We start from the raw sequence: 21,914 nt of genomic DNA, 5'->3' as shown, positions 1-21,914 counted from the left end.
GAGGGCGGAATATAAATGTAAAGTAATAATAATAATAATATATGCAAGCAACCAACCACTGAGAAAAACAGAAAAGGGCAAAGACTACAGAATCTCCACATAAAATTTGATTTCTATACTGGGGTCAGAAATTATTTCAACACTGTGGGATTTAATGCAAACACATGTTGAATACAGATGACAAAGATTTGTGTATCTTTGGCTGTGTAAACTCACCTTAAATCAACATTGTTCAGGCAATCCTTAATATTTTTTTTTCTTCTACTCAGTATGTACAGGATTTCCTTTCACCTCTTCCATTCCTTTTCACCTAAATTAAAAAAATTATCTATTGGGAAGCACAGTAGGTCATTAGTTCTGCAACAAGGTCATGAAACTTGACAGAGACGGAGAACAGAGGCCTCAGAACTGGAATTTGCAGATGCTGGAATACCATAGACTTCTAAGGAGTTAAAAGGGCTTCTCTGCTCAAGAGGTTTGCATGTAAAAAAGCAATCAGGAGAGGTTCTGGGAAGATAAGCAGTAATTTCCCTCCTTTGTATCCTGCAGCTTGTTGCTCAAAGCAGTGATTATGCTGAACAATAGAGTCAGTTTGTTGTTCGGTCACCTTTCAGAAGGTTTGACCTAACAAGGGGACGTGTCGCTTTAATGCTTCCACCTCATCCCTCCCTCTGAGCCGCAGCAACACAATCTCTAGCTGGCTGCATCATCCGTTCATCTGGGGGACAAGAGCAGCAAGGAGCTGGAAAGTGAATTTCTTCAACACTTCAAGGCTACTTCACTGCTCTGTATCTCAGTACAAAATGGGCCCAAAGGCTTCATGTCTCAAACAAATTACCCTGTTAAATTGTCCTTGGCAGAGCGCATCTACTTTAGCAGAGGGAGAATAAAAGGCTGTACCAGTTTGTTTTTTAAGACTTAGGAAAGAGTTTTACATAAAATTTAGTGGTAGCTTAGTCTACAAACCTGTGAATTGTACCTGTTGTGTTCTTCTGTGCCAGAATTGTACAAAGCACCTCAAATTTCAAAAATATACGCAATTATATGGATGTTGCTTTCTCTAAGCCTGTTTTCTGAGAACATAAGATACAAGAAACAAAAGGGGGTACCTAAACACTGTGTTCAGTTTCCACTCCAAATATTTAGTTTTTTGGGATTTAAACATCCGATGTACACTTGGGGTTGCTACAGCTTTGAGCTGTATGAATTCCCTTGCAAACACATCTAGCTCTTGATGTAAGGAAAAGCAGATATCTAATGTAATGTTTTCTGCCATCTTGTAGAGCAGTGCTCATGCCAGCTGTACCTGTTGCAGCAAATAGCTGTAGATGAAGGGTTACCAACCCACTACTACAACTGTTCTCCAGCCATCAGAACAGTTCACCTGGAGAAAATGGCCACTTTGGAAGGTGAACTCTATAGCATTATACCCTACTGAAGTTTCTTCCCCCCGCCTTTCAGGCTCCACTCCCACAATCTCCAGGTATTTCCCAATCCAGACCTGGCAACCCTGTTAAAATGAGATACTTGCAAGTTCTTCTAATCTCTAATTCACTACTGTACTGCAAGCTCCCTGCTGTCTCCCTCCTCCACAACCACATATCTGAGGACAAGACATTGCCAGAATCTTCCTCTTGCCAGTTGTGTTCCTCAGTTCCAGTATTAGTGTGAGAATTTGCCTCCAAGCCAAATGTCCCTAGGTGTTGCTGTTGTTTTGGATTCTGAGCATACTCCATAGAACTATAGAATATAGCTGCAGTAACTGTGCCCTTACTCATTCCCAGTATCGACTGAGACGTGTTTTCAAGGGGAAATGAAGGCATCATTTGTAGATGCAGGGCCTTATAAGGAGAAGTCTTATGGAGAGCCACAAAGAAAACACCACACCATCTTTTTGAACAAAACCAGGCCACAGCTTTTATTGATTACAAACCAGGGAGCACTGGCAAAGCACAGGGGTGGTTCCAAGGAGATGGAACAACCCGCCTACCACTCAGTCACAGCATCCCACAGCCTGCCTGCTGGGGGATAACCCAGGAGTGACAAATATCATTGGTATCACAAGGGTGGGTGCTGTTGAGTGGTGCCAGTTTGCCACTTGGGGTAAGCCTGGGCACAGCCCTTGAGCTAGGCATCCCACATGGTGGCTCAGATCCCTTAAGGGAGTCTCCAAAAGGAGGAAGAGGACACGCAGGCCCATCTCTCTCAAAAGAATTCTCCCAGATGCACAAAACCACTAACCATGACAGAAAGTAAAAACCAACAAAAACCAGAAACTAGAAATCTGGCAATGAAACGGAGTGGAAAACTGCTTGAATTATGTTGCTTTATTAAATTTAAACGATGCAAAATATAGTCGTTTCAGATGGCCTGCTGAAATTTGCTATGTTTAATCTGGAGATTCTCTGTCTACACACAGCAAAATCTGAAAGCAACAAAAGTCCTGTTTTCACCTGTACCCTTCCCTGGTAGAAGAAAACTCTAGCAGGAGTAGATATCCTGCCAGAACTTGTTTCCTTTCTTCCCAGCCCCAGTTGCCAGAATTTACCATTCAGTCCAGGGTAGCAAAAACTGGCAGAACCAAATGTCTCAGCAAAATTTTCTACCTTTCTCCTGTAACATCCCTAGTCCAGAGGCATCAGTACCTAGCAGGGGCGCATGCCTTACTGGGATTTAGTGTTTGTCTTTTGCAGCTCCTCTGTTTTCCAGTAGAAAAGTTGGTAGGGGTAGAAGGTTGATTTGAACTTCCAGCCTCCCAAAGTCCAAGAGTTAGCAAAAACCAAGAGAGTCACAAGTTTTAGCATGAATTGCTACTTTGTATTTGCTTTTGGTCCACAGATAGGAAAATCATCAGAAGGCACTCTACCAGACTTTTCTGCTTTCTTTCTCTAGCCTCCTACTGCAGTGTTAGCAGTATCCAACAGGATAACTTGCCTTGCTTAAAATAGCTTTCTGCCACCTATAATCCTCAACCAAACCAGGGGTAACAAAATCCAGAACAGCAAAACCTGTTTATGTACATAAACTTGGATGTAACAACACTTTATAATCAGCTTTTACTAGAGGTAATTTGAAGCTCCAGTTCTTGACCTTTTGTTCCCATTTTTATGATATCATATACCAAAATAATAAACCAAAGCCCCTGTGCAAAAATACAGAGAGGGCTGTATGCTCACTGCCTGTGAGTATGGATCTTCCTTTGACTACAGAGCTGGCAATCATGACCTCCAGTCAGTTCTTTTATTTCCCAGATAGTTAATCAGTACAGTCCATTCTGATGATGTCTCCCTTCTCCTCAATATCTCAAGGGACACAGTCTTGAGGAGTAGATGTGGGGAGGAGCAGGCCTTCTGCCAGACCTTTTGCAGATGTACAACAGGAGCTGATCTAGAAATAGGAAATCTGCTTCCATGTATGGATTGCCTTGTAGGCAGATAGTGCACGTGTCATCTGTTCTTTCCACTCATTAATCTGGGCACTAGAAAAAGAAGTATATGGGAAATGTGTCTCTCCTCTGTACATTTTCATTTTATTGCTGAGTGGATCCTTATTTTGCAGTAAAATGGACTTTGGTTTGAAAACTAGAAAACCATATTTGGTTACTGATATAAATTGTCCCAATTAAGGTAATCTCCCCCTTTAAGCGTATTTAATATGCATGGAGGCTGCAGAATTCAAAACTTTTATCAGCAATGGAGATGGCAGAGGAAAGGTTTGATGGGATGCCTGGTGTGTAATAGGATAATTACTCGAGAAGGGTGAAGGAGAAGGAAAACTATCATAACCTAACCCTTGAAATAATTTTTTAAATACCCTCTGGTTTCTAAACCCTGTGCAGAAATTCTTCATAGCTTTTTTTTTTTTTTTTTAAGGTAAAAGTAGTCCCCTGTGCAAGCACTAGTCGTTTCTGACTCTGGGGTGATGTTGCTTTCACAACATTTTCACAGCAGACTTTTTACGGGGTGGTTTGCCATTGCCTTCCCCAGTCATCTACACTTTTCCCCCAGCAAGCTGGGTACTCATTTTACTGACCTCGGAAGGATGGAAGGCTGAGTCAACCTGAGCCGGCTACTTGAAACCAGCTTCCACAGGGGTCGAACTCATGTCGTGAGTAGAGAGTTCAGACTGCAGTACTGCAGCTTTACCACTCTGTGCCATGGGGCTCTACTCTTCAGAAAAAATGTACACTTAACTTTTCAGAAATCTAATAACCATACCATATTTCAGGAGATATTGTGGGCATTCAGAGTTTGTTGCCTTTTGAAAAACAGTTCCTTAATGTTGGCCTACCCCGATGGTAGCTCATACCCTTGAGGGTGTGTACACAGTTATTGATGTTGTTTTTCCAATTTTTTAGAGCCATCCTTCCTCCTTGACCATGCTGGACCTGCTTCATGTGGCTCGTGACATTGCTTGTGGCTGTCAGTATCTGGAAGAAAATCATTTCATCCACAGGTAAGCATGAGCATTTTGTTGCTGAAAGACCACTGCCTAATGGCCCTGTATGTGTGTCATTATTGGCAACAGGCAGACTAAAGGATGTGTGTGAGAGCAATGCCTGCTGAGGATGATTGTGCACTACCGCCCCCTAGAGGTTCAATTTCTCAGAAAATAAAAAAGAAACAAATGCCAAAGTTCAGGGAGCAAATTTCATGTCATATTGCCACTGTCAAATTCTAAGCTTTAAAAAATGGATGACAGCACTAATCACCTACTTACTAATTCTAACAGCATTATCATACTAAGCTCCATCAGGACAATTTAAACCATTAAATCATTTAAAATTCAGTCTTGATGAAATAATAATTCCTGTATTCTAGCTCATTTCAAAGAATCCATTCAGAAATTATTTTAGGAAATGGTTCTTTAACAGATTCTTATTATAAATTTGGTCTCTATGCTTCATGTATAAAGCCTTTTGTTAAGAATATTACTTCAGACAGGTTCATTCCCCGAATTTTTTGGCTGATCTGTTGTTGACAAAACATGCTTACAAGAATCTCCTTGAGTACAAAAAAAAACCTAGAAATGTGGCACAAGTGGGATTCATTGATGTTAGCCTTTCAGCCAAATTCTGGATGCTGGTCTCAGATTCAGATGGATTTTTTTTTAAATCATTTTTTCTAAATTTATACCTTCTGGACTCTGAGAATCCTTCTCAGGTTTATAGTGACCCTTTGCCAATTGGAACAGTAACTATACCCTTGCAACACAACCCCCCAAATGGCCTCCGGACACCCATGAAGCAATTCTTGAGGTAGTGTGCACGTTTTTTGGCCCAGACAGAATTCCATTAGAAACAATTAGAAATAACTTGGATTGATGGGTGACATTACTTGCCATTCACCCACGTTGACAATATACGAGTAGTCAGCAGTCTGCAATTTGAACAGACATATTATTCGCCATCTGTTTTTCTGCTGTTCTAGTCTTATGTATGTTTTTAACAATGTTTTTATTGTAATTGTTTTGAATATGTTGTATATCATCCAAAGCTTTGCTGTGGCAGGGATTGGGTGATCCAAACATTTAATAAATCAAATCAAATCAATCCCTATATCATGGCAATAAGGCATCATTGTCCCGATTTGTAAAACTGAGTCCAGGGGTGACACAGCAAATTATCATCCTATTACTTTGTTGTCTCTGTAAGGGAAGATTTACTCCTTCCTTTTGCTAGAAAAATTGCAAGACTGCATTCAGCATTTTAATATACTTGATCCAGAGTGACTTGGTTTCCAGCCAGGCCACAGTACCTTAGATTATTGTGTGGTTCTTGTTCATCTAGTCTATAAATATTTGGTCCCTAGAGGAGTTCCTTTTGCTGCCTTTATGGATCTAAAGGCAGCATTTTCCTCTGTGTCTCGAAAGAGTCTTTGGGGAAAACTGAAGGCAATGTCTATAGATAGTCGCCTTTTGTGGCTTATTCACCTTCTTTATACTAACACTTCTGCCCAGGTACATTGCACTTTTTGATGGATGACACTCTGAGAAGATCAGGATGATCAAGGATGTTAAGCAAAGCTGTCTATTAGCTCCTTTACTTTCTAATTTATACTTTAAGGATCTGCCAAGCAGGATCTGCCTCCCATCTTAGCTAAGCAACTCATTTCTATTTTGTTATATGCAGATGATGCTTTTTTTTTTCTTTATGGAATTAGAGCTGGTCTTAGGAACTTAATGAAAACTGTGATCACAATAAAGGTAAATTATTCTAAATCCATGGTCTGGTCTAATGCTAACACTCCCTGGATACTAAATAATAATAAAACTGAGCAGGTAAAAATCAACTAGTATCTGGGTGTTTGGTTCCCTGTTAATCTAAATTGAGACACAGGCAGAAAGCTTATTTTAAAAGTTTTAGGAGTGATAAAAGTGATCAATTGCATCTGTTATACAGCGGGCAGGCAGTCTCAGTACTTTCCAGCAGCAATACAGGTTTTTAAAGCTCGAGTCCTTGCACAGTTGGATCATGGCAGTTAATGAGTCAGTGGATAATCTTTATTTCTTTTTTTCCTGCACCAGTTAAGGGCTTTCCCTCATGTATTGCCACCCTGACAGTTAGGCTAGAGCTACTAGGCATCAGATCAGTTGAGGCACTAGCGTGGCTCCGTGCTTTAAATTTTAGAGCTAAAATTCTGTATGCTGCTCCAACAGATGGTCTCCAGTACCTCTTGAGCCAGGATTCAGCTTATAACTACTGGTTCAGGACACGAGGGCCGCGGTCACACTCACTATTAAATCCATCCCTAACCCATCGCTATTATACCCCGCAGCTTTTTCACAACGAATTTCCTGATCAGACATCCCTCCATCCTTCAGTTCTAAGCAGCGTTGGTCCCGTCGCTGGTTGATCAGAGGTCTCAACCGGACCTCATTTTTTGAGATGGCATTCCACATTCGCACAAGCGCAGTACGTGAAATATTGTACTTGTCTTTTTTTTTTAAAGGTGGGCGATCTGCCCCCCCCCCATTTAAACACCCAGAAAGGAAGGGGAAGCCCAGGAGTTCTCTTTGCTGTCTCTCCGCCTGGCAGGGAGACAGCGAAGGTGGGGGATCTTCCTCCCCCCCATCTAAAGACCCTGCCGTGGTGTTTGAATAGGGGGGGAGCATGGCAACTCTCTTTGCTGTCTCTCCGCTTGCCGGGGAGACAGCAAAGGTGGGTGATCTTCCTCCCCCCCCCATTTAAACACTCCGGCGTGGTGTTTAAATGGGGGGGGAGCACGGCAACTCTCTTTGCTGTCTCTCCGCCTGGCGGGGAGATGGCAAAGGTGGGTCATCTTCCTCCCCTGGCAGGGAGGCAGCAAAGGTGGGCAATCTGCCTCCCCCTCCATTTAGGAAAGGTCCCCTGTGCAAGCACCAGTCGTTTTCGACTCTGGGGTGACGCTGCTTTCAAAAAGTTTTCATGACAGACCTTTTACGAGGTGGTTTGCCATTGCCTTCCCCAGTCATCTATACTTCCCCCCCCCCCCCTAGCAAGATGGGTGCATATTTTACTGACCTCGGAAGGTTGGAAGGCTGAGTCAACAATTGCTGGTGCAATGATATCATTTGGAGTGGGCTCTTGCAGGGAAGCGGATGTGTGCTTGCGACAAGTCGGCTACAATGGAGCGTTCAAACATAGAAAGTACGCGCAGGAGTTGTCGGAAGCATTCTTATTCCGGATTTAATGTACTATCAAAAAAGTCCGCATCTCAGTCGTGGCAGTTCGGGACACAAACGAACCAACGACTATTGCCAGATGCTGATGTTTGGACAACCGCATAAAATCCGACATGAATCTGGCTTTCATCCATGCCCATCTCGTCAGTTTATGTGCATCTAACCTCGGCCCAGATGATAAATTTTCACAACTAGGAGTCACTACTGAAAATATTACCTCCTCAAAACTTTTGGACCTCAAAAGAAGATTCTCTCGGCTTGGCTTCGCGAACGAAGATTTAAGAAGGGTGCAATAGTCCACGTCTGCTGCAGGCTCGTTGGTGGCTGACAAGACCAATGCGGGACAGGCAGGTCCGGCCACAGTGGCTGCAGGGAAAAGTCTGATTTAGGGTTGGTGCTGTAGCAGTGCGATTCTTCCTCAATCTCCTTTTGTCCTCAAGACCAGCTATGCGTGCGTTCTCAAAAGAAGAGACAGCCTGGTGGATGGTGTGCCTCCATGCTTTGCGATCTGAGGCTAGGTCAGACCACTGGTGATGGTAAAAAAAGAAGATTAATACATCTAATAACTGAGTTCGATTTTATTTCAACTTGGAGTAGAGGAAAGCAAGTTTGTTCCCCATTAGTGCTTGGAATTATTCCAATGGGAGGAAAAAAACCCATTATTTATCAGCCCTTAGTATTCCCTCAGAACATCGAGCATTTATGGTAGCACATTTAAATGCCTTCCCTTCTATGTGTTTTTACGACAAGTTTTTTGTTATCCCCTTTTTGGATAGATTTTGTCAATGTGGTTCTGACATTATCCATACCATCTCACACATAATGGTGGACTGCCTCTTGCTCAAAAAGGAGAGATAGTAGTGGATCCAGAGGTGGATTTTGGTGCATGGTAACATCTCATCAAAATCAGTTCTCCAAACCCTACTTTTGGATGTAAACTATGATTGTGCAGCAGCTGTTGCAAAGCTTTTGGCAGCTACTGCTTCTTCTAGGTGTAAAGGCTTAAAATTAAATAAAAATTCTTTGGAAGAAGCCTTTATTCTGTTTTTTGGATTGTTCAATACCTTGTGTCCATGAAACAAAAAAAAGGGGGATAGAAAGGAAAAAAACGCAATGGAACACCTGTAAAGAACTACCTAGAAAAAAACAGCCGGCTGAACAGTTTGTTTTGTTTTCAGATCAGTTGTTCCAGAATCAGTATATACATGATCAGTTTGTCCCTGCTCAGTCTTTTTTTTTTTTGCTCTGGAGTCTACTCTTGAACTACAAAAAAAAAGATGGACAGCTCTCCCAGGTCTATCAAAAACCGTTGAGCTTCCACCCATAGCCTTTGATGGAGAAAATAAATTTTATCTTCTCCAAAGTAGTAAAAGCAAATGCTGAACTCTCAGCCATATGTATTGCACAACCACTTAACACACCAAAAGCACATCCAGAAATTTACCTGTGAGCTAATCTGTGCACTTCACTTGTTGTGCTGGCTAGCATCTCTGTCAGTTATTAGATATGACTAGCTCTTTGCAGGGCTTTTTATGTAGAAAAGGCCCAGCAGGAATTTATTTGCATATTAGGCCATACCCCTTGACACTAAGCCAGCCGGAACTGCGTTCCTGTGCATTCCTGCTCAAAAAAAAAAAAGCCCTGACTCTTTGTCTAACCAATAGATTTGCATATAAACCTATCCCATGATATATTCTGAATCTGATATAGGCTATTGGGCCAGATCATCAGGGGTCATTTTGTTGAAAAAGAGATGCAGGAGCTCATTAGGAAAGGAAAGGTTCCCTGTGCAAGCACCAGTCGTTTTCATGGCAGAATTTTTACAGAGTTGTTTGCCATCACCTTCCCCAGTCATCTACACTTTCCCCCCAGCAAGCGGGATACTCATTTTACTGACCTCGGAAGGATGGAAGGCTGAGTCAACCTTGAGCCGGCTACCTGAATCCAGCTTCCACTGGGATCGAACTCAGGTCGTGAGCAGAGAGTTCAGCTTTACCACTCTGCACCACAGGGCTGCTTTGTGGAGCTCATTAGCATAACACATTAGCATAACTCATTTGCATATGCCACACTCCCCTGACATCACCAGAAGGGCATCAGAAGGCTGAGGTAGAGGCAGGTTTGGGGGAGACAGACAGAAAGGCAGAAAGAAAAAAGAAAAAGAGAGAAACAGAGAAAGAGAGAAAGAATGAGAGAAAGGAAGGAAATGAGAGAGGGGGGAGGGAGGGAGATGGGGAGGGAGGTTGGGAGGGAGAGATGTGGAAATGAAGCAAAAAGAAGGGAGGAGGAAGGGAGGGAGGGATGAACCCCTTTCCCAAAAAGACTCCCACTCACCAACCCAGAGACCGATTGAGCTGCTGCTGGAGTGCACACTGAGAATATTCCAAACCCCTCTCACGCAGCCACCCAGTAGCCTGGGAATGACAGCTGCCAAGGAACACATGACCAGGGGAGACAGAAGCTTAACCCCATGGCCATGTGGACTCTGTGTGGCTCTGCCACTCCAGCCACCCTTCCCACCAAGGACGCTCCAACCCACCCTCCCCCCCCACAAGAAGACTGCCTCCCAGCCACCCGTGAGCCCATGAGCTGCCATGCCATTGGGGAAAACATGGCCAGTGGAGGCAGAAGCTTGCCCCTGCAGCCATGTGGACTCTGTGTGGCTCAGCCAATCCAGCCACCACCTCCACTGAGGATGCTCCAACTCACTCACCCCGGGAGCCACAGAACTTACCCTTCTAGCTCCCAGAAGCGACAGAGATGTCCACGTGTAGCTCCTAGCTTGTCCTGGCTGGACTGAGGGCTGCTGGGGGCAGGGCTAAGCTGCTGCTGGCTGGTTGACTGCCCACCCTAACTTACAATGCAGAGGGGGAAACAGGAGTAGGTGGGGAGGACATGGGGATGGATGGGTGGAATAGCTTCTGGAGCAGCACTCCAGCCCAAAATGAGGCCTGCAAATCACTATCATACACATTTTACAAATGTGGAAACTGACTAGTGCCTTACCCAAGACCAGACTCTCAGTTCTTGGCAAAGGTTGTACTTGAGCCCAGTACCATACTTGTAGCCCAACACTTTGCATGTCAAATGAACAGCAAGTGCTCCAAAAACAGGACATATTCTTAGGTAAGTATATGCACAAATGTAGCTTTAATCATTTTCCAGTGATTGTCACTTACTTATGGGAGTGATTTTTAGAAAGTTCTTGAATGATTTGAATCCTTTACTGCTGAATCTGTGGGTGCAGTCAGATGGGCAAGTTGCTGCAGCAGTATTTTGGTTTTAAATAAACTACTTGTATTTGGGGTGGTTTCTGTTGATAAGACAGTGCCCCCTAAGCTGACACCATAGTGCTGTGGGCCCATGGTTGGTTATTTACATTGCTAAAGTGCCACAACTATGGACCCACAGCTGAGTTGTTTTCCCCCCCCGTTAGTCCCGCTATGTGTATTTAGAAGCAGACAAGGACACGTGCGCTCCTGTCCACATTTTATGGGAGCTCTGAAGAGAACATCAGAGTAAGGGTTTTTTTTAAAGAGACATCCTGGAAATGGAGTGGAATGATCATGGCACACCCAGGCAATCAGACACCTGGAACACCTCCATGGAAGTGCTTTCCCAGGGTAGCCACCAGAATTTGCTGGTGACTATTAATCCACATGGGAGTGATTGTAGCACAAGATAGAGACAAGTGGGGCACAGGAGCCAAATGTGCATGTTTGATCACAACCATTTGATCTGGAGGGGAGGAGTGGTTATGTCAGGCCAGACTGCTCATGTGATTGCACACTCTATTTTAACCTTTTAGAAAAGCAAATTAAAATGTTCAGTAATCAATAAGTTATTTCCTTAGTTTTTCATGAGTTACTCTTCCTAGGGCATAACATAGCTGAAGGTTTCAGAGCAGCAAGAAGAAAAAAATTGAAAGATCCAGAGTCTCCCTCTTTTCTTCCGTAGAGACATTGCTGCTCGAAATTGCCTTCTCACTTGTAAAGGACCTGGGAGAATAGCAAAGATTGGAGATTTTGGGATGGCCCGGGACATATACAGGTAAGAAAACACAGTTTATTGGCATCACCTGGTGGAAGGTTATTACTTGACTGGGGAATGTTTGCTTGGCTTAGCTTCTTTGCAGCATTTTTTTTAATATTTGGGGATTGGCACAAAAATTACTTATCTGTGATATTTCCAAATCCACCTTGGAGTATTAATGTTTACTTTCAAGCTATGGACTCTTCCCAGCCTCCTTGGATCCCCCTACCTTCATCATTTTCACGCAGTCATTCTCCTGTTGCATGTTGTTTTTAATGCAGCCCCCAATCCACCTCCACCACATACCCTTTTCTTCTCTTTTTCTACTCTGAATGTCACAGTTCTTTATTGTGGCTACACAAGATCCAGACTTACAGCCTCATCCTCCTTGGTTTTTGACCCCATTCCCTTCAGCCACTCTGTCATTAGTAAATCTCTTCAGTTTACAGCATATCAAAGAGGGGGGAAGGGTCAGAAGAATGTAATTACCCAACCTGGAATTTAGCCAGGATGCTCAAATTAATGATTCTGCACTTGCAAAAATGCCAGGAAGGTTTTAATGACAGTGCGTGCCATCAAGACTTTTGCTTACTTCTAATCCATAATGCAAAACTGCTGTCCCTACAGTGCCCTCTGATGTTAGTCTGAAGAATTAAATTTATGGCACCAAATGGAGTCATTGTTGTTATCTTTCATAAGTGTTACCAAGCATTTGTTTGGGATTTTGGTTTTCCATACATGGATGTTAGTTGAGGAGTTTAAGAACTTTAGCCACAAGAACACAGTTCTTGATGGTATAAATGGGATACTCTATTGAATGAGTTGGGTATGTTTGAATTGCTGCCATAGGGATTGTCAATCTGCTTAGCCCTGTTAATGTGTTTAATACATATCTCACCTGTGGTATCTACATAAGGCTTCACCAATGGGAAATTGTATAGTCTGTGGTGTCGGAGTAAAAATCATCCCAGGTTGCAGTGACTTCAGTTTACAATACAATAGAATATGTGCAGCCATAAACGTTATGGTACTGTAGGGTTTACACTGTGTTGGGTTGAAGCAAAAAGGGATGATGTGTTATTTGTTGGACCCTGCACCCCCATGATCTATGCACCTTACTCCCTGTCTTCCTTCATGCAGGCACACTTCATTTGCCTCCCTAATCCCAGATCACAATCTGGCTGTCACAATTTAGCTCCCCATGCTGTGCAGATTGAAGAGGGAAATGTGGCTTGCATTCTTCTCTGTGTGAATTTAATATTAACTCAGAAAGTGCCACTTTCCTATAGAATCTGACTCTATTTCACAGTCTACTTCTGTTCTTCACCAGGGCCAGCTACTATAGAAAAGGAGGATGTACAATGCTGCCGGTCAAGTGGATGCCACCTGAAGCTTTCATGGAAGGGATATTCACTTCTAAAACAGATACCTGGTAGGTCTACTGAGTACTTTCCATCCATTTTACAACTAACTGGCTGGCCAGTGTTTTGAATACTATGCCCCCCAACCTATTCCCCCTGAAAGATATGGAGCTTCTTATGACATTGTGCTTGGAAGTGTGAGATACACTAGATTTTGGCTGCTTCTTGACTTACTCAGCAATGCCAGAGGCTGGAAGTCATATTGGCTGTTATTCTTATTCCAAAGTAGTCTTGTTTAATAATAATATACAATAATATACAATATACAAAATAGCCAAGCCAATCTCAACAAAAACTAATATAACAATAAAGCACCCAAAACTCCATGCATATATAACTATTTAATATTCAAGTCTTTTCCTGGTGTCCAAATGCTATCATTAGACATGCAGGTGGACCTTGCAAAGAGGACATTCTAGAGGTGCGGCTGTTGATGAAAAGGACCTTTCTCTGGTAGTCATGGAAGGAATCCATGTCATGTCTCCTTCCTGCTGTAACATCATCCTTCCCAAAAACTGCAGCAGTGCTGGTGTTGAAAGGACCCACAATGTGGGCATCTCTCATATGACTTCAGACTTTGATGCCACAAAAAGTAACATCAGACGTCCGCTCGTGGAGTGGGCAGCATATAAATCTAAAGTTAATTTAAAAATAAAATAAATAAATAAGTATCCCACAGCTAACTAAATTAGGTGACACAACACAAAGGTCTTTTGCATATGTTTGCCCTACTCTAGATATCTTTGCACAATTTCCATTCTTTGTATTCCTGACCTTATTTCTTGTTCTTCTGTGTCCAGGTCATTTGGAGTGTTGCTGTGGGAAATATTCTCTCTTGGATATATGCCCTATCCCAGCAAAAGTAACCAGGAGGTTCTGGAGTTCGTAACAAATGGAGGAAGGATGGACCCACCTAAAAACTGCCCAGGCCCTGTGTAGGAAACTTTTAAGAACCTTTGTGCTCCATAAGTGTTGTTCATCTTATGTTTTGGAATTCTTTCTTTCTGTTCTGGAAAGTTCTTTTAGCTTCATTATTGTATATCTTACCTATCTATTACAACGAGTACTGCCATTAGCTGCAGTGGTCAGTGCAGTGGAGACATTTTGGTAGGTAGTACTAATCACTAATGGGTGATATTCAGAGTCTTTATCCTCTTGTAATAGTTCAAGAGGCCCTGGATTCTCCTTCAAATAACCTAAGACCCTCTAATAAAAATTAAGTTCACATAATGGATTAGGCTTGATGCTTCCAGGAAATGAATCATGAAAGACGCAACATTCAACTCACATATCCTTCCTTATTTAATTGCACCATAAAGCTTCTCTCCAGAGCTCTCTTCTTACCAGTCCCCAACCACATTCTAATTCTGCTCCTCTTCCTCTAACTTTCCATTCATGTAGGTTCATGATTCATGTTGTTTCATTCCATCTTTTTGTATCACTTTCCTTTCTCTTCCCCTTCAACCAATCGTCTCTCAACACCTGCTCACTTCCTTCATTAGGGTATGTCAACACTAAAGACTGATGTAGGTTCATTCTTTCTTGTCAATGATCCCTGCCAAAGTACATTGGACATTCTTAATTACTTAAAGCAACTCAGAATCTACAAACAAAGAATTCCTAGTTCAAAATATAGTTTGCTGGATGGAGAAAGCCATAATAGTTTAACTGCAACCACTAGGTAAGATAGTTTCTGTCCAGACCAGGCTTATGATGTGCTTATATTGTAGTGCTTGTATTATTTGCTTCTGTTTAATAGTTCCATTCATTTATTTCTTAATCCCATTGAAGGTTGTAATTTCAGTACTTGGCTGGTTCCATTTCTATGTCGTGTCTGAAGTCACCTGACTTACTAGTATTCAATCATGGAGCTGAATGATAAGTATCTACACTGTACATGTTCACAAATGTGCACATCGTAATTGTGCACTCTTGGCAAGCAGGTTCCCTCTTTGGCTAGAAATAGTAGTGCCAGAGAGAAACTGGCTTCCTGTTTTGATTCTAAGGGCGTTTTCGCACTCACCTTCAGCCGGCACGACCCCCCTCTTCACCACGCAGGATCTGCGCGGATTTCGCACGTAAAGCCGCGGAGCAGCCGGAAGAGCCAGAAACTCCCGGCGCAAAAGCCGCGCAAACGGAAACTGCTTTTTGGCGGTTTACGTTTGCGCCGCAAAAGCGCCGGGAGTTTCCGGCTCTTCCGGCTGCTCCGCGGCTTTACGTGCGAAATCCGCGCAGATCCTGCGCGGTGAAGAGGGGGGTCGCGCCGGCTGAAGGTGAGTGCGAAAACGCCCTAAGGATGGTGTGAGCTACAGGGCCCTGATGGTCAAACCTCGGAAACCCATAGTAACAGCCTATGATTAAAAAAAAAATCTTTGCACAATGTGAATAAAAGTTCCAGATTTTACATAGGCTTTTGGCTTCAAGGTAAGCTGTTTTTCTGAAGTTGCATTATATTACCTCTAATCAGAATGAAAGGAGAAATTGTCTGTATTGAAGACTCTCAAAGATAAGACCTGACCAAACACCACCTCATAGAACATGCTCTTCTTTAAGTAATATAAGCACACACTTTTTAAAATGAAGGAAGCCTGTGGTAGGATCCAGTTAGCTCTGGAAGTAAGTGAACATAATGTTTTTGGAGTGGAACTGGCAGGAATTTAGGTAAACAGTGAGACAGCAGAGAGCTGGGGGTAAGTGGGCGTGATGAACATGTGCAGAGAAAAGCCCAGTTGCAAACATGTTACATTTTTACCCTGTCTTTCTTCCAAGAAGCTCGGGGCTCCTTCGTTCTCCCCCCTGCTCCATTTTCTCCAATAGCTAACCTGTGAGCCCGCTTGTGGAAAGGGCAGGATATAAATCCAGTGAAATAAATTTGGGCTGAGAGAGAATGGCTGACTCAAGGTCACCCAGTGAGAACCACTGCAGAGCAGGGATTTTAACCAAGGTCTCCTTGCTCCTAGTCCAGCATTTTAACCATTACACCATGTTGGCTCTCAGGCCCCACTGCGTCTCCATCACTAGGGTATTTATAATGGTGTAGTCTGCTATGAATTGGGCTTTTCCTTGTGGGAACTATTCAGTCTCCATTTCTGTTAGCAGCAGCTACAATTAATGTCTTTTGAAAATGATAGCCAAATGTCTTCTTGGCAATTAATGGCCAAGAAAACATTTGGCTACCCATTTTAGTGCATACCTCCCTATTCTGTTCTATTCATACTGGCTTAATTTTTAAAAAAAATTACTTCTATTTGATGTAATAGCAAAGATTCTCATTCATTTTAGAGTATATCATTAGCTTCTACATTTAGGAACTTGCATAATAATTTGAGCAATCACTTCTTTATCTACCAATGGAATGTGGGATGTGAACTTAAGTCCAGATCTGAATGGTTTAGGATCTAGAGATGTAACTGGAGCGTTGATAGGAATTGTGTTGAGTTCCTTCTGATGCAACTAATTAGATGTCTCCCTAAAGCAACCAACTGTCTGCTTTCCTGCTGTTGACTATCTTCTGTTTTGTTGCTGTTACAGGTATCGGATAATGACTCAGTGCTGGCAACACGCGCCTGAAGACAGGCCAAACTTTGCTATAATATTGGAGAGGATTGAATACTGCACCCAGGTATCTGTGACTATTTGGTTCTGATATCAAATGTTGTCCATTGTGAGCAATGCTCTAAGAGGAACATGAGGAAGGCTCTATGGGTACAGGCATCAGACTTGGACTCCACAGAAAGTAGAAGGTTGGATTCCTGTGAAGGGGAGGAAGAGATTTGACCCAGCTTTCCATATTCCCTATTTTCCCTCATATTTTCCACATGAGAACAGTTCCCTTTGTTGTCTTTATTAGTTAAATATCCTTCTAGCAGCCTAGAAAGTGATCTCAGATTTCCTCCTATTTCATTTTTATCCAGCTTACTTCTCAGTACAATCCAGTTCTCACAGGTATATAATTCACTGATGCAAAAGAAAAGAAAAGTTGGATAGCTTATATTATAACCATCTATTCCAGAAGCAGATGCTCACAAAACATGTGGAAATTAATAGCATTACCCTGTTACAAAAAGAGGCAGCTGCAGACTGAGTCCAAGATAATCTAGAAGTGATGAATGGTGAGAAAAGCTCTGTCTGAGTTCTCTGCAGCCATTCTGATCCCTACAAGCGTAGGTCCTTAAGATGGCAATAACCCTCTCGTGTTTTATCTTCAGTGTGTCTAGTAAAGTCACCGGACCTGAGGTCTGAACTAGTAGTGATCAACCAGGAAAGAGTTGTGTTGGATAGTTCAGTGCAAATGCAGATTATTGTTCAGTAGCTGCAATGAAGGAAAAGCCTATGCTTTAGGAAAGGGGTTGAAAATAAAATAGCCAGAATCCACAATGCACTTTAAGGCTTTTCATTTTTAGAAGAAAAAAGTGACTGTGAGGGACATGATAAAAACTTATAAATTATGAATGGGATGGAGAAAGTGGAAAAGAGAACTTCCACTGTCTCAAGTACTAGAATTTGGGGGCACCCAATGAAGATGATGGACAGTAGATGAAAGGCAGACAAAAGGAAGTCCTCCTGTCAATTTGTGGTCAGTTTGTGGTATACATTACCACAGGATGGAGTGATGGTCACTCATTTAGCCAGCTTTTTAAAAGGATTAGGCAAATCCATGGAGGATAAGTCCACCAGTAGCTGTTAGCCATTGATTGCTAAAGGGAACTTCCATGTTCAGAGGAAATATACTTCTGAGTACCAGTTGCTCAGTGGCAATAACATGGGGAGGCTTTGCTTCTGTTGTGGGCCTTTTGGGGCATCTGGATGGCCACTGTGGGAAACAGGATGCCAAAGTAAATTGTTCTGATCTATCAGGGGCTATTCTTGACCTTATCTCATCAAAGCTACACAGCACTTAATCATTACCCCTGTAGAGAAGATGCCATTTAACAGTACATTTGCTATTAACCAAAGGTACATTATTTATTTATTTAGAATGTTTCTTTGTCACCTTTTCAGAGTCCTGCTGGAGGTGGCTTACAATTAAAATATCATAACAAAGTTTTTAAAAACACCATTAAAACAAACCACTGGACATAAACAGCTTAAATTTACCCATAGAACAGAAGCAGACTATTACAAAGTTGGTAAGATTTAAAAAAAAAACTAATTAAAAGACTGGATAAAAAAGATGTGTTTTGGCCTGGTGCCTAAAAGAAAGTAAAGTGGGAACCAAGCAAACTCTAAGTGAAAAATTGTATCATTGGGATTTTCATATCAAGCAACAAAGCCCATGTTTGAGAGTCTTATTGTTCTTTCTTATAGGATCCGGATGTAATCAACACTGTTTTACCTGTGGAATATGGGCCATGCATTGAAGAAGAAGAAAAGGTCCCAGTCCGCCCTGAAGACCCTGAAGCAATTCCTCCTCTGCTCGTCTTGCCACAGCAAGACAAGAAGAGTGTCGAACAGCTCTTGCCTTCCCCACCCTCTCTGGCCTTAGCCATTCCTGCAGCAAAACCACAAGTGAAAGCAGTCAAGGCAGAGCCTGCCATCCATGCTAATACACAAGGAGCCATGGAAGGGGGACACGTCAACATGGCATACACTCAGTCCAATCCCTCTACTGAGCTACATAAAGGGCGGGGGTCCAGAAACAAACCCACCAACCTCTGGAACCCAACATATGGCTCCTGGTTTTCAGAGAAGCCAGTTGTCAAAAACAATTCACAGGCAGAAAAAGAGGCAACTGAGAGGGAAAGTTTAGGACATGAAGGGAACTGTACTTTGGGGCTCAGCATTGTGACTGGAAGGTTGCCAAGCTCCTCCCTTCTTCTAGAACCATCTTCACTGACAGCCACTGTTAAGGAAGTGCCTCTGTTCAGGCTCCGCCATTTCCCCTGTGGAAATGTTAACTACGGATACCAACAGCAGGGTTTGCCCTTGGAAATCTCGGCCCCACCTTGTGCCAGCAGTTATGAGGACCCTCTCCTTCGGAACAAGATCCATGTAACTCATCAGGGGCCTTGAAAGCCCTTTGTCCTCTGAACTCTCTTCCCCATGTGACTCATGAGCCTTGGAGCAAATTTCAGGGTCACTAGTCCACAAGAACAGAACAAGGTTCCTGTCCTTGATGTGCCAATTTGCTTTGAAGTGCCACCCTTTAAAGCTGGGTTTTCAAATACACCAAGAGGCTTCAGTTGGTCAGAGCCCCTTCCTACACAAGACAAACTAGAGCAACATACAGTATTCTCAGCAAGGCCCGTGTCACAACTGCATAAAGTCATCTGCATGGTTGTTCGCTATACCCTTCCCTATGTGTGGCTTTCTTTTGGTTGTTTATGCGCCATTTCAAGATTCACTGTCCAACGTTTTTATGCTTTGGAATTTCTTATACTGCCCAATTTGAGGATCCTTCCTGATGCCAGAGATTTGCAGAGAGGGTGGAGAAATAAGCTGGATTCATGCCAAAAACAAATTGGATAATGCATTCTCAGTGCACGCCTTAGTTAGACAGCGTTGACATCACAGCATGGCCCTTCCTCAAGCATACAAAGCCATGGTGCTGTTGGCAAGGCAACAGAACCATGACAACTTCACTGGTTTAGTCCCTGAGATGAAAACTGCAGTATGTTAAGGAATGTGGTCAGTGTAATGGTGACATTGTATGGTTTCTGTTTGGCGAGAAAAAGTCAAATCCTCTTCTGCTTTGTAATTTCTTCTGAGGGAACTGGTGGCAGCAAGGACAGGAACAGTCAAGCCATTAAAACTGGTACTTATTCTTCAGTGGGTATTTGTGATGCCAGATTTTGTATGATGAAGATAGGAAGCTCCGCAACTATAAGCAGATTAATAATATGGAGGGCAGAGGTTGGGCATATACAAAAGCGGTCATATGATTGTGCTGGTATGTGCCCACATCCCTTTTTCCAGCACATTGGACTATTGTTATTCATTTTCGTCAGTGTCCGTGACACTTTAGGAGCTGACATAAAGGCTTTTTGGAAGTGATGGATTTTGAGAAGAGAAATTGTAGAGAACCGGCACTGGCCAATTCCCACACTGGCCTGGTTCATCCAGACTGAATAATCAGGAGTGTAGCAATGGCTTGGCCAGCCCACATCATACAAGTCTTAACACATGCTGAATTGTGACCTGATAGTGGCATGGTGGCTGAGTTTGAGAGTATGGTGATCTAGCCATTAATGACTGCTGAAGCAGATTCTGTCATGCAAATGTAACTAAACAAACAACATAATCATTAACATCGATTCTCTTTTGGCACTCAGAATAATGTGGATGAGCCACTGGGGACATCTGCTGCATAAGCTTCATTGGAATAAATGGGAACTGTATATGCTCTTACTAACCTGGCTTTCTCATGCATTTCAGTAACAATGCTCTCAATTATGACTCCTGTACCTGTCCCCAAACCATATAAATAAATGCAGATGCTATTATATACACAGTTGCACTGCAAAAGCCCATGGATTTCATTGGGGTTTCATGTGCAGAAACGTGTGATCTTCTTGCATGATGGATTGATTTTCTGTGGATGAATGTCACAGAAGGAAATGAATGGAGAATGAAATAGCTCAGAACCTGAATCCTTAAGAATGATTTACTGTTGGACAATCTGCTCATACAGTCCTTTGCACAGTAATGGGCCAGGAGAATCATGGATGCTGCTTTAAGCTCCATGGAAGAAGGCCAGGATAAAAATGAGCTCAGTGGCTGAAATTATGCTTTCTTTTCCCATCATGGAGCAACCCTTGGCAGGAACCTTGTTGAGGGCTTTTGTCTGCTCCTTCTCTTCTGTTAGCAGGTCCGTCTCTAGCTGTGCATCAGAGCTTCTAATTGTCTATAGATTTTAGATGCAGCAAACTGCGTATGCTGATTATGTAAATCCTGTGCTTGTCATTTATTCTTGCTCCCAGTAGGGGGCATGCAATGCCTGCATGAATTCCTTGGTAGTAATTAAAAAAGAGTGCTCAGGATTGTGTACAAATGCACAAGTTTTTTCCATGGGCGCATAAAGGGGCACTCGTCTGCTGTAAAGGGTTATTTTCCAATGTGCACTGTCCTTTATGCAATGTGGCTTTTAAACAACCATGAACTGCAAGAACCTCACTCTGTTTCATGGCTAGAGGGTTCACTTCTTTGGTACAGGCAACTGTGTGTGTGTTACAGCCTCAGTGGGCTTTGTTAAAATAATCCCAGTTTCTATTATAAAGAGAGATGTGAATTGCAGTCTTAGAAGAAACAAAGAGAGTCTGATTTTATTCCCTGGTGCTTTTTTTGTGCAGCATGCACCTCCTCCCACCCAGTCATATACAAGGTAATAAATTTAATTGCAGCAGGGCTATTCATACTCTAAGTCCTGTCACACAACTAGCAGAGACAGGTAGCAAAGAATGTGAGTCACTTTGCTAGCTCTAATATGGTACTATGATACTACATTCTAGATCCTCCAGCTTTCAATGGATGTCTTAAGCTAGACACAACTGTAAATATTAATGCAGTCTACAGCAGCAGCATGTGTGGTAGGCATTAGAAGGATGGGACCTCTCCATGGAGGAAGACATCCAGGCAGTAGCTGTTCCTTAAAGTTAAAGGCAGCAGCCACTGAAGGAACACAGCAGAGGCTCTGCCTTTTAGCTTTAATAGCCCAGTGAAGATAATACCACACAGAAAAGAAAGGGTGGGCTGAATTTGTCAAGAAAGAACAGAGAAAACATTATCTGTCACTCCTTGCTCTTCAAAAGCTGCAGTCCTGTCTTTCCAACCTGAAACTTGTCTCTATTATTTACAGCACAA

At 42.7% G+C, this 21,914-nt stretch overlaps 1 protein-coding gene across 2 annotated transcripts in view; it reads left to right on the top strand.

Moving 5' to 3' along the window:
• The window catches only part of ALK (ALK receptor tyrosine kinase), a 908,221-nt gene extending 888,709 nt beyond the window's left edge, over nt 1-19,512 (top strand). Inside the window, exons 24-29 of one of the 2 annotated variants that reach the window (XM_060245392.1) lie at nt 4,358-4,455; nt 11,620-11,712; nt 13,025-13,126; nt 13,916-14,050; nt 16,647-16,737; nt 18,423-19,512. In XM_060245392.1, the coding sequence (XP_060101375.1) occupies nt 4,358-4,455; nt 11,620-11,712; nt 13,025-13,126; nt 13,916-14,050; nt 16,647-16,737; nt 18,423-19,127 (1,224 nt within the window). In that variant the 3' untranslated portion in view covers nt 19,128-19,512. The remainder of the gene's footprint in view (nt 1-4,357; nt 4,456-11,619; nt 11,713-13,024; nt 13,127-13,915; nt 14,051-16,646; nt 16,738-18,422) is intronic. The other variant, XM_060245400.1, reaches the window with a different exon arrangement.
• The last annotated feature ends 2,402 nt before the right edge of the window (nt 19,513-21,914 follow it).

The sequence above is a fragment of the Heteronotia binoei genome, chromosome 1 (assembly GCF_032191835.1).
Source record: "Heteronotia binoei isolate CCM8104 ecotype False Entrance Well chromosome 1, APGP_CSIRO_Hbin_v1, whole genome shotgun sequence".
In the NCBI taxonomy this organism is placed as follows: Eukaryota; Metazoa; Chordata; class Lepidosauria; order Squamata; family Gekkonidae; genus Heteronotia; species Heteronotia binoei.
Note: the sequence above shows the minus strand (reverse complement) of the source record. Positions and strands in the feature narration are given on the sequence as shown.